This window comes from Saccopteryx leptura, chromosome 10 (genome assembly GCF_036850995.1).
Source record: "Saccopteryx leptura isolate mSacLep1 chromosome 10, mSacLep1_pri_phased_curated, whole genome shotgun sequence".
Taxonomy (NCBI): Eukaryota; Metazoa; Chordata; class Mammalia; order Chiroptera; family Emballonuridae; genus Saccopteryx; species Saccopteryx leptura.
The window spans coordinates 8,128,574-8,145,636 of record NC_089512.1 but is presented as its reverse complement, the minus strand read 5'-3'; the positions used below and the strand labels follow the sequence as shown (position 1 = coordinate 8,145,636).

At 53.5% G+C, this 17,063-nt stretch overlaps 1 protein-coding gene across 2 annotated transcripts in view; it reads left to right on the top strand.

The window, feature by feature from the left end:
• KLHL18 (kelch like family member 18) overlaps positions 1 to 15,294 on the top strand; it is a 51,786-nt gene extending 36,492 nt beyond the window's left edge. Inside the window, exons 5-10 of one of the 2 annotated variants that reach the window (XM_066351900.1) lie at positions 1,732 to 1,892; positions 3,163 to 3,299; positions 4,825 to 5,047; positions 8,474 to 8,578; positions 11,290 to 11,401; positions 12,107 to 15,294. In XM_066351900.1, coding sequence (XP_066207997.1) covers positions 1,732 to 1,892; positions 3,163 to 3,299; positions 4,825 to 5,047; positions 8,474 to 8,578; positions 11,290 to 11,401; positions 12,107 to 12,493 — 1,125 coding nt within the window. In that variant the 3' untranslated portion in view covers positions 12,494 to 15,294. Of the gene's footprint in view, positions 1 to 1,731; positions 1,893 to 3,162; positions 3,300 to 4,809; positions 5,048 to 8,473; positions 8,579 to 11,289; positions 11,402 to 12,106 lie in introns of both variants that reach the window. The other variant, XM_066351899.1, reaches the window with a different exon arrangement.
• The last annotated feature ends 1,769 nt before the right edge of the window (positions 15,295 to 17,063 follow it).

Sequence of the window (17,063 nt, the reverse complement as noted above, 5' to 3'; positions counted from 1 at the left end):
GAGAGGGAAGAACTGGTAATGTAGGAGGAAAGGGAGACTACTGGCTGGGTTGATGTCCTGGGGTAGGAAGGGACGCAGCTGGGGCACAGGGGCTGTGGGTCTGATAGGGGCGCGGTCATTCAGTGCACCCCCAGCGCAGGCGGCGGGGCAGAGTGGGCAGCGAGGTGCGGGTAGATTCTACTCACATTCTCCTCTGACTTGTTTCAGCTGAGAGTAAGGACGAAGGGTTAGAAGTTTGAGGAGAGATGAGTAGGTATGAACGGGGGCTCTAGGAGGAGAGCAAATGGATGATGCTAGGGAAATGGAGAGGGCTTGAGGTTAGCAGTCACGAATTTAGAGTGAGCTCTGTCGTGCACAGCAGGGGGCATTGAACTCACCGGAGTAGAGATTTTTTCTGGGTAAGGGTGACTAAGGGAGATAAGCGCACAGCCGGGAAAGTGAGGGTGCCGCATAATAAGCCATGGAGCCCATGGATGGGAGAGGGGAGAGCAGCTAGGCTCAGAGTGGGGAGACCTGAGAGGGAGGCTGAGGGAGAGGGAGCCCTGTTGAAGGCTGATTGTCATCCATTACTGAGCTGTGAGGATTAGAGGTCAGGTGCTAGTGTACTTAGAACTAAGGAGGAGGAGAAGCTGTTGGCAAAGCGCGGTGTGAGGGATCATACAGTCCTCTGAGGACAAAGGAATACCTTCGTGGGGTGGTCAAGAAAAGCTTAGCTGAGAGTGTAGGGTCCTAGTAGCCAGAGAGGACCCAAGGGCAATCCTTTTGTTTCAACAGAGCCATGGTGCAAGTTGTATTGAGAGTGGCGAGGAAATACTACTTGAGCAGAGGGTGGCGAGCTGGGCAATGGAGGGCTTTGAATGCGGGTGGAAACGCGGACCTGGCCCTGCAGGTGGGGGCGTCACTGCGGCCAGGCCTCTGCTCATTGGTCAGTGGGGAAGTCTAACAAGGTCTGTGGCCGAGCGGCTAGGGAGGTTTGAAGTCACTGGTCCTGGCCTGGTCTGAAGCTGCACTTCAGCAGAAGAAGCCCCAGCTCCGGGAGGCAAGCCTTGAGGGAGCTGGTCCCCACTCAGCTGGTTTCCTTTGTGTCTGGAGGGCTGTCACCCCTGGGTGTGAGTGAGCAGTAGAAAGTGGATTGTGAGCTCAGCAGTGTGGACACTCGCTCTTCCCAAGAGCAAGGATATGACCGGGCGGCTCACGTTTGTGGAGTGATACGTCCGTAAGGGCTGGAGGGTTTTAGAGGTACCATTGTGGCTGGAGCCATTAGGGAAGGTTCCTTGGTGAACATGGATCTTGAGTCAGCTCTTAAAGGGGAGTGGGTTTAGATGAAGAGGAGGAGATGTGGGGACAGTCTAGGTGACAGGGACAGTATGAACAGGGGAAGCAGCCAGCCTGGTGGAGGGAATTCAGGAGCAGTGCGCAGGCGCAGCAGGAAGGAAGGCTAACAGGGATATTGTTGCGATGCAGAAAGGCATAGGTAACATCGACAGGTTTTCATTAGGAAGTCAAGAGGAAAGCCAGCAACTCTTACAGTAACCTAGGTTTGTGTTTTGAGATTGGACCGAATGAGGTAGCTGGGGAAGTGGAGAGAAAACAGTGGATTCAGGAGACAGGAAGGACAGAGTGAGTGACTCAGAGACTGCCTCGGTGGAGGACTTTAGGTTGAGGGGTCCAGGGAGGTGGTCTCTGACTGGGGGGACCGGCTGTCAGAGCTTCTGCTCTCTGTCATGGCAGGTCTTTGAAGCTGCGCTGGCCTGGGTCAGATACGACCGGGAGCAAAGGGGGCCCTGCCTGCCTGAGCTGCTGTCCAACATCCGTCTGCCCCTCTGCCGGCCCCAGTTCCTCTCAGACCGCGTGCAGCAGGACGACCTGGTGCGCTGCTGCCACAAGTGCAGGTGAGCAGGGTGGGCCTGCAGAGGGCGCTGCTGAGCGTCTGCGCAGAGAAGGGAACGTGGCCACCTAGGAGGGGAAGGGTTTGGAGTGGTCAGTCTTAACTCGGGCACCCAGATTGGTTTGCCTTCTGTCTAGAACCTGGAAGAGCCAGCCTCACATCTTGGGCAGAGGAATGTGCAATATGGAAGTATCAAAGCAGAGGGGGTTTCCTCCCCTAAGTTATCTGAGGATTTTGTAGCATCTCCGTTCATTGAGATATTTATGAACCTACAGACATCTGTACTGGCTGCCCTGACTCTGCCTGTACCAGCAGCTGACTCAGTGGTAACTTTCTGGGACCCCTCCCCCTCTTCAGTCAGTGTTAGTCAGTGCTCTGTTCTCGGTGGCTTTGGGCTGCATCTACAGTGATGGGCAGGGTGGGGCATGGGGCCAGCATGTGAAACTGTGACCCAGAGTACGTCAGTGACATGGCCAGAGAGCTGCCGGAACAGCTCAGAAGATGGAAGCCCTACCGGGGGATTGTTACAAAAGTAGAACTGCAGACAAAAGTGTTTATCCTCCTTCAAATTGCTTGTCCTGTTCACAGCGGGTTCTGGAGGAAGTCAGTGGCTTGGTACAAGCGGACTGAAGGTGTGTGTCAGGTAGGGGTAGAGGTGCGCCTGCTGGTTGCTGGGACCCAGTGACCCTCAGTCTCAGAGGTCCTGTTGAGGAGTTTGAGCTTTACTCTGTAGACAGTGTGTAGCCGTTAAATCAAAGGCTCTTAGGAAAACAGCTTGGACTGTAGTGTGGAAGGTGGAATGGAGGGTGGGGCTGGAGGCAGGGATACCCGACAGCAACAGTTGGCTCTGTCGCCAGAGTGCAGGTGAGAGATGGGTAACTGCAGGCCGTGAGCCACGGGGGTGGGAAGGAAGAATGGCCACAGGATAAAGGCTGCACACGCTGCTCCTGCTGCTGGAACCTCCCAAACTCAGCTCATTTAGCCACCACCCTGCTTTCCTCCTGCCAGGTGTGTGCCTGTTAGAAGATACACATCCTGATTCTGTTGGCCAGGGTGGGCTGAGCCTGCCTTGCTCCCCCAGGGTTGAGTATGTCTCAGTAGCTGTGTGCGGTTTCTACTGGATTCAGCTGGGTTCTTTGAGACCATGCTTTCCAGAAGGCTTTGCTTCCCGGGTCCCCCCTGCAGTTGGAAGTGGGGAAGCCAGGCTTGGAAATGCCACTGTGGACCTCACTGGGAAGATACTTCCCGTCCTAGCATCCTGTACCTTATTCCAGGGACCTGGTAGACGAAGCAAAGGACTACCACCTCATGCCAGAGCGCAGGCCCCACCTGCCGGCTTTCCGCACTCGGCCTCGCTGCTGCACGTCCATCGCCGGGCTCATCTATGCCGTGGGCGGCCTCAACTCAGCAGGTACCTTGCACCTCCCCCGTGGCAGAGCACCTGGGACTCTGTGGATGAGGAAGCTCCAAACAGCCTAGCCTGGTCCTCTGGTCCCTCTCCTTGCGTGTCACCTCCCTTGCCTGTCTCCATTTTATGTAATTGTTCTGTAATTAGAACATGTCAGGTATTGACACCATTAAGTCAGAATACCGGAGCCAAAGAGGCCCTTAGAAACTCTTGAGGCCTGTCCCCCTTACCTTACAGATGGGGAAATTGAGGCCCAGAGAACTTTTACAAGTTGATTTTGGCAGAGCAAGGACTGGAACTTGGGAACTTGGGTCCTGGCTCCTGAACCAGCACTCTTTCCGAATATCACATTGGCTGTGGGACAGGCTCAGCCCTGGATAGGACATAGTCAGAGACCCAGTTCTGTTACCAGGCTGATCACATGTGCTCATATGGATCCCTGGATTAGACTGTAAGAATGTCACCGTTGGGACAGTTCTCCAAAGACACGGTGGCTGCCACTCTCCACAGTACTTGTGGGCTCCTGTGATACACTTGACCATCGTGTGCTCTTGGCAGCTCTTGTATCATACAGTCAAGGTTTCAGGGAAGCCCCATGGAGCCCCGCCCCCCTGCCGCCCGGGCACCACTGCACGGCCATAGAGATTTAGTAGAGACGGCAATACGGACACCTGAATCCTGGCAGGATGGTGGCACAGGGCGTGTTATCTCCGGTGTGGAGGCCAGGCCTTTCACTGTCATCCAGCTTTGTGGGAGGTGGCGAGTTGGTGGGCAGTCCTGGAAGTTTTGTTTTTAATTGAAAGTTAATGAAAGGTGGGCACTAGTCTCTGCTGCTCGTTAACCACATGACCTCTAAGTTCTCAGTGGACAGCCTGCGCCCCAGAGCAGGGTGAAGCAGGGAAGGGAAGTCTTTTATTTGTTTTGCACAAAAGCCTGATGAAAGGTAGGCTTGGAATTCTCATTCCTTGCTACTGTGACTGCTGTTCACTGAGCAGTTAGTCTGTGCTAGAACTGCGCTAGGTTATTTACGTATCATAGTCTGTGCTAGAACTGCGCTAGGTTATTTACGTATCACGTCACTTCACCCTCACGGTCGCTCTGCCCTGGAGCTTGTCTTCACTCCAACTGTGAGAGCAGAGGCTGGGGACATAAAGCCGCCTGCCCAGGGTCAAGGGCCAGCAAGTAAAAATGGGCATTGGAACCCTTCCTCTGGGCATGCCTCCTGCTTCAGGGAAGAGGGTATTGATCTCCCTTTATCTCTGGCTTTAAGCAGGCAGGGTACCTCGTTGCAACTTAAAATTACCCTTTCTAGAAAGTGAATGCCTCCCATCTGATTCTGATTTTCCTCAAAGAATTAGGTTTGCCATTGTTGTGGCTGAAATTTGTTAGTGGGCCCTTCCAGCTTGAGAAGTTCTGTGGGAAGCGCCGATAGAATCAAGTTAAACATTCCATATGATCAGTACCCAACAGTTGTGATCTAAACGAGTGGTCTCATTTGTTTAAATTTGAGTAGCAAATTTTTATGCAGGTGATTCCCTGAATGTGGTGGAAGTGTTCGACCCCATCGCCAACCGCTGGGAGAAGTGCCATCCCATGACAACAGCCCGCAGCCGCGTTGGCGTGGCTGTAGTGAACGGGCTTCTCTATGCCATCGGGGGATACGACGGCCAGCTACGGCTGAGCACGGTGGAGGTCTACAACCCAGAGACGGACACATGGACCAGAGTGGGGAGCATGAACAGCAAGAGAAGGTACTCTGTTCCGGAAGCCGCTTGTGCCCCCGAGCAGCCCCCAGGGCGTCTGGGGAGTGCCACGTAGACAAGCAGGGCACATAAGGAAGCAGGAGCCCTGGCCTGGGAATTTCCTGCAGCCGGGCCGGCCACTGCCGGCTCCTCCTGATGGGCGAGCCCCCATCTGCTTAAAGTACCGTGCCCGCCTGGCCCGGTGAGGAGCTCGGGAGACGAGTCATGGACGTGTGGAGTCGTATTGTTAGTTCAGTGCCAGATCAGGCCTGAAGATGTGTATTATGGAAGATTCGGTGAGAGAGAGAAGCTAGACTGGACCGTCGGGAAGATTTCAGGGAAGAGGTGGAATTAAAGTGGAAACGTGAAGAATAAGGAGTGATAAGAGGAAAATCCAAGGTGTTTTTCTTCATACTTTCTTTCCCCCAGGATCCCGGGCAGGCATGTGCTTTCTCTACCCGGGGACCGTGAACCCCAGCAATGTCCTTCACTTCCAGGGCCACACCCTCCCCGCATGCGCACACGGGCACCGGGGAGGTGGACCAAGTCCACATGTCTCTTAACACATCCCTCCATCACTACTTGCTTACTCACATTTCCTGAATAAGAAGTGGGGTGGCAGGACATCCAGACGGTGCCCATTTAACCTTCCTGGTGCTGGAGTGTCGGGGCACCTCTCCTTCCGTGGGATGTGCGGAGTGTTCCCTGGGTTGAGCAGTGGGAGCTCTGGAGTGGGAGGTAGGCTGGACAGGCTCCATGGACTTCCGCCCTCAGTGAGCCACTGCCCAGAGTGAAATGCCCGCCATGCCCGGAGTGGGTTAGTGGTTTCAGGTGCAAGCCTTGTGTTTCTCCCCCAGGACTGACAGAGGAGAGGACAGCAGTGCAGCCCCTGCCCGTTTAACCAGAACAGCGCTACGGAGTCACTTTCACGTGCTGAGCTTCTTGACCTGTGCCCACCTTGAGGGGGGAAAGTTATAGGCGTTGTTTTTTGAAAGGGGCAGTTTGAAATGACTGGGCCAGTTGCTCTTTAAGGAACTTTCTGAGTATTTACCTCACAGATCGCTTCCTCGGGCCATATTGTGGGTTCGCTACTTAGAAGATCATGTGACCACACAAAAAGCTCAAGTGACTGCATGTGTGGTGAGGAAGAAGAGTCAGTGTGGAAGCAAGTCCCCTGCCACATGGAAGGGTCGTAGCTGTGATACACACGCCCTGCCTTCACTGGTGCCTCGAGCCAGGAGGAATCCGCCTTTGTGCCAATAAGAGCAGATTTACAAGGAGTCATAGCTGGTTTGGGGAGAAAAAAATATCTCCGTGAGATCTGCTCATCCTGAGGCAGTGAGCTAATGCTCTCATGGTCCTCCCCCCTCCCCCCATTGCCACTTTGGGGCTCCCTCCGCACTCCTTGGATACTTTGCCACTTTCTGTGGCCTCGAATGACTCATGGGTCCATACCCCAACCGTGGCTGCCTTGTTTCTTTGACTGCGATCAGTTCTTCCTTGTTTGTCTGGGCTGCTTTCTAGCTTTGATGCCGTGGGTTTGGAGAGTTGTCTGGGAGGAAAGTCCTCTCTCCAGCTGTTTGCTCCCCTCGCTCTGGTTAATGCCCTGTTATTAGTAGCATGGGTCCAGCTCCACTTCCTCCCTTTAAATTATAGGCTACCTTAAAATGTTCCCAGTCGCTTCCCTCCTGATGTCCCACACGACTGCCCCGCCGGTTGGTGACGGGGTGTTTTCTGCCCTTGTTCCTTCCTGTCCCGGGTCTTCCCGCTTTCTCTCGCAGTTGAGTGCAGCCCCACCGTCGGCATTTCCCTTACCCCTTCGTGCTCCTTCTTACCTCCTAGTTCATAGTTCAGACTTTTTTGTTGCTGCTGTGTCTGCTTCTGAAAGGATAGTGCCAGGTCCAGTGATTTGTGATCTTCCCACACACAGTCCCTGCCGAAGGCAAGTCCTTTCCCTCTTTCAGACTGGCTCAGGGGGTCTATTACCACATCCCTCAAAGGGACATTGTGTGCGTCAGTTTGATTTGCTGTGTATATTTGAAAGGTGGCAGGAAGCCTGGTGTATTTTATTTTCCTATTTGTCAGACACCCAGGTTTACTTATAATCATCTCCAGTATCAGGTTTGAAAACAGTGACTCGGGAAGCTTGGCGTTCATATTTCATTTCTCCGAGGCTCTGTGTAGAACAGACATGGTTATACCAGACCCTGGGTCTTTGGATTAGGAGAGGTTGGCATTGTGAACAGCATGGGAGTGGGGCCCGTCTCTTAGGTCCAAGCCCGTCTCTTAGGGAGGGGGTGCCTGTCTGGGCAGCCGGAGAGAGGGGCCCAGCCTCCTGTGCCGGGGCTGCCCCCAGGTATGGTGACAGTGGTTCTGCTCCCTAGTAGGGTGTGGCGAGGGTGGAAAGTAGGAAGTGCAGGGTACCTGACACGTGTGTGAGTGCAGGGTACGTGACACGTGTGTGAGTGCAGGGTACGTGACACGTGTGAGTGCGGGGTACCTGGCACGTGTGTGAGTGCGGGGTGCCTGGCACGTGTGTGAGTGCGGGGTACCCGACACGTGTGTGACTGTGGGGTGCCTGACACGTGTGTGACTGTAGGGTGCCTGACACGTGTGTGAGTGCAGGGTACCTGACACGTGTGTGACTGTAGGGTACCTGGCACGTGTGTGAGTGTTCACGGTACCTGACATGTGTGTGAGTGCAGGGTACCCGACACGTGTGTGAGTGCAGGGTACCTGACACGTGTGTGAGTGCAGGGTACCTGACATGTGTGTGAGTGCGGGGTACCTGACATGTGTGAGTGCAGGGTAGGGTACCTGACACGTGTGACTGGAGGGTATCTGACACGCGTGAGTGTGCAGGGTACCTGACACGTGTGACTGGAGGGTATCTGACACGCGTGAGTGTGCAGGTTACCTGACATGTATAAGTGTGCAACAACAGGAGCTGTTCCATCACCTACTGCAACAAATTAGGTCCGTGTCAAACTTGATAGTGAAGAGAGTGGGGAAATCATGGCAACAACAGACGTGTTGAGGGCCTGTGTGTACAAAGCGCTGTCAGGGTCACCCTGATGGAGTGTGGGTCGGGAGGGAGGAATTCTTGCTGAGGGGTCAGGATGGCTTCTTGAGAAGAGCGAGGAATTTCACTAGGGCCTTAAAGGTAAACGAGACCACGAGCACAGCATGGAGGGTCAGCATGAGACATAGGAAGGACTTGGTGGGGGCAGGGAGGGAGCCCAGTCAGGGCGGAAGACACGAGGAGCCTCAGAGCAGTTTCCTTCCCGTCCATGTCCCGCCTTCAGTTAACCACACACCTGGGGTTTAGGCTGTTCTGGAAAGAGGCATCTGCGGTTAAGGTTATTTCCCAGTGAGCATGAAGGTTGCCCCAGAGAGCCTGAGGCCCGTCGGGGATGACAGCTCTGTCTGTTTCAGTGCCATGGGGACTGTCGTGCTGGACGGGCAGATCTACGTCTGTGGGGGCTATGATGGCAACTCTTCTCTCAACTCTGTGGAGACCTACTCACCTGAGACAGACAAGTAAGGACTCCGCCTCCTCCGGGGCCTGGGGCTTGCTGAACAGAATGAAGCATGGCAGCGGTAGTTAGAAATCAGGCTTCTGGTGAATAGAGCGTAGCTTACCCTGTTAGCCCTTGTGTAGTACCTTGCATGTACAGCGGATCCTCAGGTATGACAGTCTTGACGTATGGTATTTCAAGTTTACGATTCTCATGCCCATAACAACTTTGAAAAATTGAGATGTGAGTGTTTCAGCTTTTGCTGTTAGTGCCGTACTTTTTTTTTACATTCATTTTTTTCTGTTACTACAGTACCGTGTACCATGCAGTATATTTATGTCGTTTTCCTTTTTCTGTGGCTTAGTTGTGTTTTTACGTTCTAGTTATCTTACAACTGTATTAGGATAGGTAAGTCATTTAGTCTAGGGTTTGTTTCGACTTACACCAAAATTTGGGTTATGTCACTGTTGTAGAAACAGAACTGTGTCTTAACCTGAGGACTCACTGTAATAGGCATTTAATAACCTTTGGTGAAATGAATGAGAAATTAAATTTTAAAAACAAACAGTCTGCATATATACTGGAAGCATTTATTTAATGTTCTGTTTGAGCTAAATCATCAGCCCATTGTAATAATGGAAACGCAGGTGAAAGGATAAGGAATAGATGAACAGCACTTTCATAAAGTGGGTAGGATATGATTTGAAAAAAATTAAAAAGTTACATGGTCAAATAGTCAAAGAAGTTGGAAACTGATGTCACCCCCAGAGTCCTTATCTCTTCATAATGCAACATTAGCGTTTTGGGGTTTTTTTGTTTTTTGTTTGTTTGTTTTGCATTTTTCTGAAGCTGGAAACGGGGAGGCAGTCAGACAGACTCCTGCATGCGCCCGACCGGGATCCACCCGGCATGCCCACCAGGGGCGACGCTCTGCCCACCAGGGGGCGATGCTCTGCCCATTTGGGGCGTCGCTCTGTTGCAACCAGAGCCACTCTAGCACCTGAGGCAGAGGCCATAGAGTCATCCTCAGTGCCCGGGCCAACTTTGCTCCAATGGAGCCTTGGCTGCGGGAGGGGAAGAGAGAGACAGAGAGGAAGGAGAGGGGGAGGGGTGGAGAAGCAGATGGGTGCTTCTCCTGTGTGCCCTGGCCGGGAATCGAACCCGGGACTCCTGCACGCTAGGCCGACGCTCTACCACTGAGCCAACCGGCCAGGGCCAACGTTAGCATTTTAAAGATGGAAAATTCTGCAGTAAAGAGACATGTTTAGCCTCATTTTATTTATTTTTTTTTTTTTTCATTTTTCTGAAGCTGGAAACGGGGAGGCAGTCAGACAGACTCCCGCATGCACCCCACCGGGATCCACCCGGCATGCCCACCAGGGGGCAATGTTCTGCCCCTCTGGGGCATCGCTCTGCTGTATTCAGAGCCATTCTAGCGCCTGAGGCAGAGGCCACAGAGCCATCCCCAGCGCCCGGGCCATCTTTGCTCCAATGGAGCCTCGGCTGCGGGAGGGGAAGAGAGAGACAGAGAGGAAGGAGAGGGGGGGGTGGAGAAGCAGATGGGCGCTTCTCCTGTGTGCCCTGGCCAGGAATTGAACCCGGGACTCCTGCACGCCAGGCTGACGCTCTACCACTGAGCCAGCCAGCCAGGGCCAACCTCATTTTATATAACACCTAGCACCATCTTATAGAATTATTTTGTGGAGCACTCTTTGGAAAACACTAGCAGCGTTAGCCCCAATTTTTCATTTAAGTAATTTTTTCATGTTATGTAACAAAATATAAGCACATTAGTAGAAGGGATTCATGAAAGTGCTTTTGAGCTAATATTCCATTCATTTAACTAACTTATTATATATCAGGCAGCAAGCAGGGTATCTAAGATTGTAAGTAACCCCCAGTCTGCTGGGTCATAGGTACATCACGGTTGTCCTACCCAGGGGGCCTGTGTCTGGTGCTCTGGGGCACAGAGTGGGGAACGCCTTCATTTCTGGGGTTCAGAGAGAGGCAGGGTTAGACCCGTCATGGATAATGGGTGATGCCCATTTAGTCAGGGAGACAAGAAGAGAATCTCGGAGATAAGGCAGTGCCCGGTGTGATCAGGGAGCGAGCATGGGGGATGCGTGGCAGGGGCAAAGCTGGTGGGTAAACCAGGAGCGAGTGGTAAAGAACCACCTTAGGGAAGTTGGACTGCCTTAGAGGAGACAGTGAGGAGCCACTGGAGGGATGTGCTGCTCAGGGTCCAAACGGAAATGGCCTGATTGCCAGCCCACCTGTGAGGGGCTGTTTCAGTGGTCCAGGTGAGAGGCCAGGAGATGGGGACAAGCGGTGGCCGGGAGGAGAGCCAGCCGGGAATTGGCGACCACATGAACGTTAGAGATGAGGGAGAAGAGGCCAGAAAAATGCCGAGCTTACAAGTACAGCAACTAGGTAGCTGCTGAGCCTTGAACAAGATCTGGCAGTGCAGGGAGAAGCCCACGTGGAAGAGAGGCCTTGTTTGGGCCCTGCTGATTTCAGGGCCTCGGAGAAGAGCCACTGCGAGTCTGAGGCTGGGGGCGAGGCAGCAGCAGAGAAGGCTGTCCACAGGTGGTGGCCGAGGGGACTAAGAAGCAGGGAGGTTGCCCAGGCTGAGAAGGAGCACAGCTCGGTGCTCCCGAACCTTTTTCTGCTGTCTTTGGAGGACGGGGACACCAGATCTCACGCGTTCCCCTCTGCTCTGGCTCTTTCCTGAAGGTGGACAGTGGTGACCCCAATGAGCTCGAACCGCAGTGCTGCTGGGGTGACAGTCTTTGAGGGCAGGATCTATGTGTCGGGCGGTCACGACGGTCTGCAGATCTTCAACAGCGTGAGTCTGGGCTGTTGCTGGGCCGAGGGCACCCACTCCTTCCTTCTTTGAGAGCTATTTGCAAAGGCAGTTTTCTGGAAGAAACTAGAGCCTTCCCATTGCTGGGTAAGGCAGCAGCCAGCAAGGTTTTGGGCCGTATACTGTGTGAGCTCTGAGATTCTGAGCATGGGAACCAATGTGCACCAGGGAGGCCGAGTGTCGCCACTCCTCCCAACCCTGTTTGGTTCTGCATCGAATGCTTCATGAGACCTGGTGGGGGTTCCGCCTACAGTAAGACCAATTAGACGGCAGCGTGTGACTACAGACAGTTGAATTCTGCATAATTTGTTTGAAAGGAAACCTCAGCAGCTGTTTACTGGCGGCTGGGTCCCCGAATCCATCAGGGCTGCAGTGGGAACGCACTCTGGACGGGTTTCGGGAGACCTGCCCTCGCCGGCTCTGTCCCTCCACAGTGGAGCAGCCATGGGCGAGTCCTTCATTGAGTTCCTTAGACAGAATGGAAGGAAGGGGTCCGATTAGGCTCTTTCACCTGTCCCTGTCGGCCCAAGAGCAGAGGGGACAGCGTCAGGGCCAGAGCATGTGCTGGCAGATGTCCTCGTCGCTGGGCGTCCCGCTGGGGTCTGACACTGTGAGGCCTCTGTGCCCACGAGGGCACCCATGCCTGGGCCTTGGCTCTGACTGTCCTGTGCCTCTTTCCCTGCTCAGGTGGAGCACTACAACCACCACACGGCCACCTGGCACCCAGCCGCCAGCATGCTCAACAAGCGCTGCCGCCACGGAGCCGCCTCTCTGGGGAGCAAGATGTTCGTCTGCGGGGGCTACGACGGCTCTGGCTTCCTCAGCATCGCCGAGGTGTACAGCTCCGTCGCGGACCAGTGGTGCCTGATCGTGCCCATGCACACGCGCCGCAGTCGCGTCTCCCTCGTGGCCAGCTGTGGGCGCCTCTATGCTGTGGGGGGCTATGATGGACAGTCGAACCTCAGCTCGGTGGAGATGTACGACCCGGAGTCGGACCGCTGGACATTTATGGCCCCCATGGCATGTCACGAGGGAGGGGTCGGTGTGGGCTGTATTCCTCTCCTCACCATCTGAGACGGAGGATGGGATGTGGTGGGGCAGGGATCTGGTACAAACACAGCGCTTCCTCCCGGGGGCCATCCCTCTCGGGAGAGGCAGTGGCCAGAAGACGGGGGGACATGTGAGCTCGCCAGAGGTACAGTTTTTCCAGGTGCTTAAGTCTTCCCTCACTGTGCTGCCCTTGTGACCTCCAAGTTGAGGTCATCAAGATGCACAGCATGGGACAGAAGCCCCTCTGGGTCCCACAGCTGGTGACACGCGACGGCTTTGCTGGTCCACACATCTCCAGCTCCCACCTGCCACAGCTCTGGGCCACCCCAGGCAGACAGCCTTCCATCTGACACTCCTCGCCTGCTGTCCTCCAACCATGTAGTGGCCAATTTGTGCAGGGTGGCTGCAGCGGCCAAGCCTGTGGGGACGGGGTGTCGTGGACAGGACGATGCGCGCCTGCGTGTTCTCACTGCCGGCGAGGGCGAGGGCGTGGTCTCGGTCAGGGGCCTGGCGGCACGCGAGCAGCTCCTTCCGTCCTGGGCGCAGAGGCTTCTGTCCTCGTCTCTTGGAAGCAGGGTGATCGGAAGCTCTTCCCATGTCTAATTTTGGGATTTTGGTGAGATGTTTTTCATCTTATTCAGGAGAAACAGAAGAAAAAAAGATACTTGAAAGAAACTGAGGGAAATTTAAAGAAACACTTGAAAGAAACTGGAAAGAAAAATACTTTTTTTTTAAAGTGAACATTTTTTGCAAGAAGAAAACATGAACAAATAAAAAGACACTAAAGGGAAATCTGTGTTTAAATAGAAAACCACCCAACATGAGAAGGGCGGTGACCGCCCCCACATTCGGATCCCAGGGTCCTGAGGCCTCGTGTAGCACTTGGGGATCCCTCTGAGCCCCAGCGTGTCTGGAGTCAGTGCACTCGACTGGTCCTGTGGCAAGGTGCTCATGGGGTTTGTCTTCACACCCATCATCAGAGGACTTTTTTAATCGTAGGCTTAGCGAGTCTGCTGAATTACTGCCACTCTTCTAGGTGGGGGCTCCCAGCTGGTCACTGGAGGATCCGGGTGCCCCTGTGGTTACCTCCCACTGCCACCATGGCGCTCACTCAGACTCCCCACCCCACTGTCATTCCTTTCTCACGTGACCAGCAGAAACGGTGGGTCTGGCCAGTCTCACTTGCCCGTCGTCATTCTTAGCTAGCCGTCTCATTGCGATGCTTCCGGGGCACATTATCTGTACCTCCAGCCTCACCAAGGACTTGGTCCTTCCACCAGTCGTGGGCTGGCTTGGTCTGGTAACTTGTCTATCCTGCCAGTCCACACTGCTCCTCCATCCACTCGCCAATTCCAGGGGCCTGGCCTGCCTCCGGCCCTTGGCAGACTGTTTAGCAAGGTGGACCATTACATTCAAGCAAAACTGACTTTATGATACAGAGGACTAAAGGCTGAAAGACTCTTGCTGCTACAAAGAACAGAGTTTATATTTCTTCCTCTGAGCTTAGCAAATGACCTCTTGAAGATACCCCATGCTCCTTCCTCCCCTTCCCTGGATTGAACCTTCATGTAGCACAGCAGGGCCTGAACAGGAGGACACCTTGTGTTACCGATGCACTGGGCAGTGGAGCTGTCCTTCAACTGCTGCTGCCAAAATCTGTTGTTTTACAATGCTTCCAGGAAGACTAAAAGAGGGTACAATTACTTTAGTGCAAGACTGGGTCTTAGGGTCCCGATCTCCACCTGGGTGGCCTCCAGTCCACCGCTGTGGCTCGGAAGTCTGTTCAGAAAGGCACAACGTGGAGCCTGAGACGTCTTCCGCCCTGGTTTACCAGGGTGCAATCGCCATGTATCCAGAGGGGAAGTACCTTTGTTGCCTGCCACTTAGGCGCTGGGCCTCTGTTACAAGCACTTGAAAATGATGTTTTTGTTTTGTTTCTTTTTTAACAACTCAGTCTGAGGGAGTTTAGCCTGAGCTCATGGAGGAGCTCTGACATTCCGCACTCCCTCTTGGTTTGCCTAGAAGTAGACTCGAAGGAGGTAGGGGTCTGTATTTCCTGGTAGAGGGGAGTGTGTCAGCGCTCATCTTATTATAAAAAGCCCCTTGTTTTGTGAATTTGAAGCAGCACTGACAAGCCTGGATTGTGAAGGTGTGAAGAATCCGTTAGTGGGCTAATAAACGGGCCTTGCCTGGTCCTTAGGGTGCTGGCCCAGATTCCGCCACTGGGGTGGTAGATCATTTTCCGTGATCTGCTGCTCTTGTGGCCTGCCTGAGTGCACTCCCACCTCCGGGTGTGGAAGTGACATGCTGCACCTGACAGCGGTTCCAGGTAAGATGAAGCCAGCTCCTGAACCGGGGCCCCGAGCACAGGCGCACCAACAGCGACACTGTCACACTCTTCACAGCCATTCCTCAGTATGATGGTGAATGTTTGCAAATGGCTGGTCTGGCCCTTTGTGTTGAAGCCTTTCCAGTAGCGCTGTGAAAAGAAGAGACATCACCCAACGATATTGTGAAAGGCTGTGACTAGGAGGTAGGACAGATACTCTGCTCTGTGGGCTTGGGGTCCAGCCCAGCTCTGAGCAGAGGACTGTGACCTATGTCCTCGGGCATATCCCCTTAGATAGCACATGGGTTTCATCTGAGGTCAAAGCCAAGATGGTAGCTGAAGATCAGCCTTTTGACTTGGCCACAGAGATGTGAGTAGGTAGAAATTATGCTCCTGCCTCCCCAATTTATTGTTTCCCAGAAAATCTTACTTTTATTTATAGAACGCATGTCTTGTGTTAATAAACCAAAGAGAAATAAAGAGTACACTTCTAATATCTTCTTGCCCTTTCCTGATTTATTTTTTAAGTACATATTAGAAGTAAATTGTATTTTCATTGTAATTCAGTAATAAAAATATATTGGACAAAGTAAAAATATGCATGTGAAAATAAGGAAAAAGCCAGACAGAGCAAAAGCAGTTTGCTGGAAAATACACAAAAGATGTCACATATTTGCTCCCACCCTGACCACCCTTCTCTTGGATTCCCTTTCACTCGCTGCCGTCGGACCCCAGAGCGAGTCCCCAGTGGACTGGCGGGCCTGCTGACGGCCTGGAACCTCAGCTCCTTTCCATACCCCAGGCCCGAGGGGCTTGCTTTGGTGCACATGAGTCCAACTAGCTGCAGTCACTAAGAAAATTCTTTTATTTTTATTTAATTTATTGGGGTGACATTTGTTAATAAAATTTCAGGTTTCAGAGGTACAAGTCTGGAATACATCGTCTGTATATTATGAGTTCACCACCCCAAGTCAAATCACCTTCGGTCACCGTTTGTTGCCCCTTTCCCCTCTCCTACATCACCGGAAGAATTGTACAGCACAGATTCTTTGTAGGTCCCGCCCCAGAGACAGGGCGATGGGGCCCTGGGGCTGGGACACAGCTGGGGCACTCAGGTGTGGGCGTCTCCCCTTGAGAACTCTACTCCTACGTTTCATTTTCACTTTTCCAACAAAAGCGCCTTCCTGATCTGCCTTCCCTAGGTTACACCCTGGTTGCTGGGTTGTGGATATTAAGAGATTCTTCATTCACACTTTTCTTTTTTTTCTTTTTTTTTTTGTATTTTTCTGAAGCTGGAAACGGGGATAGACAGACAGACTCCCGCATGCGCCCCACCGGGATCCACCCGGCACGCCCACCAGGGGGCGATGCTCTGCCCCTTCGGGGCGTTGCTCTGTCGCGACCAGAGCCACTCTTAGCGCCTGGGGCAGAGGCCAAGGAGCCATCCCCAGCGCCCAGGCCATCTTTGCTCCAATGGAGCCTCGCTTCTGGAGGGGAAGAGAGAGACTGAGAGGAAGGAGAGGGGGAGGGGTGGAGAAGCAGATGGGCGCTTCTCCTGTGTGCCCTGGCTGGGAATCGAACCCGGGACTTCTGCATGCCAGGCCAACGCTCTACTACTGAGCCAACCGGCCAGGGCCTCATTCACACTTTTCCAAAAATCAGCTTATGGTCAGGCTTATCCTCTGGGTAATGGCTGTACTTGGATGGCAACTTTATTTGTTCATTTTTTGGAAGGGTATGCCAATTTCCACGTACACCCCACCAGCATGTGTTTCACACATAAGCACTGTCTGCTCTCACTCTGCCTTCTCAGGAGTCCCCACAGAGTAGGCAGCACGGCTCAGGTTAGCATGGAGAAACTGCCTCAGAAGAGCAAGTAACTGAACCTGGTCCAACTGCTGGTGCTACTGTTAACAGCCAGATCTCCATAGGAACGCCAGGTTTGCCTGAGGAGACCAGTGTCTTTGGCCTTTAAAGCGGCTGAGGGTCCAGGCTCCACGCCCAGCGTGGGGAGGTCTGCTGCCTGGCACTGTGATGGACTTCGGAGAAGCAGCCCAGGCAGTGAGGGAAAGAGAAGAAATCGAGTAGATTACAGAACCAGGCACCTCCGTGCCAGAACAGGCAGCCAGGCTCTCTCTGCGCTGTGTTACGGGAGAAAGGCCTGTGCCTGCAAAGTACCACCAGGCCTTTCCACATGGGCTACACCTTTTGCTCAGAACCAGGGAGCCCATCTGAGTGGGCTGGTGACCTTTGGCTATGCGCATC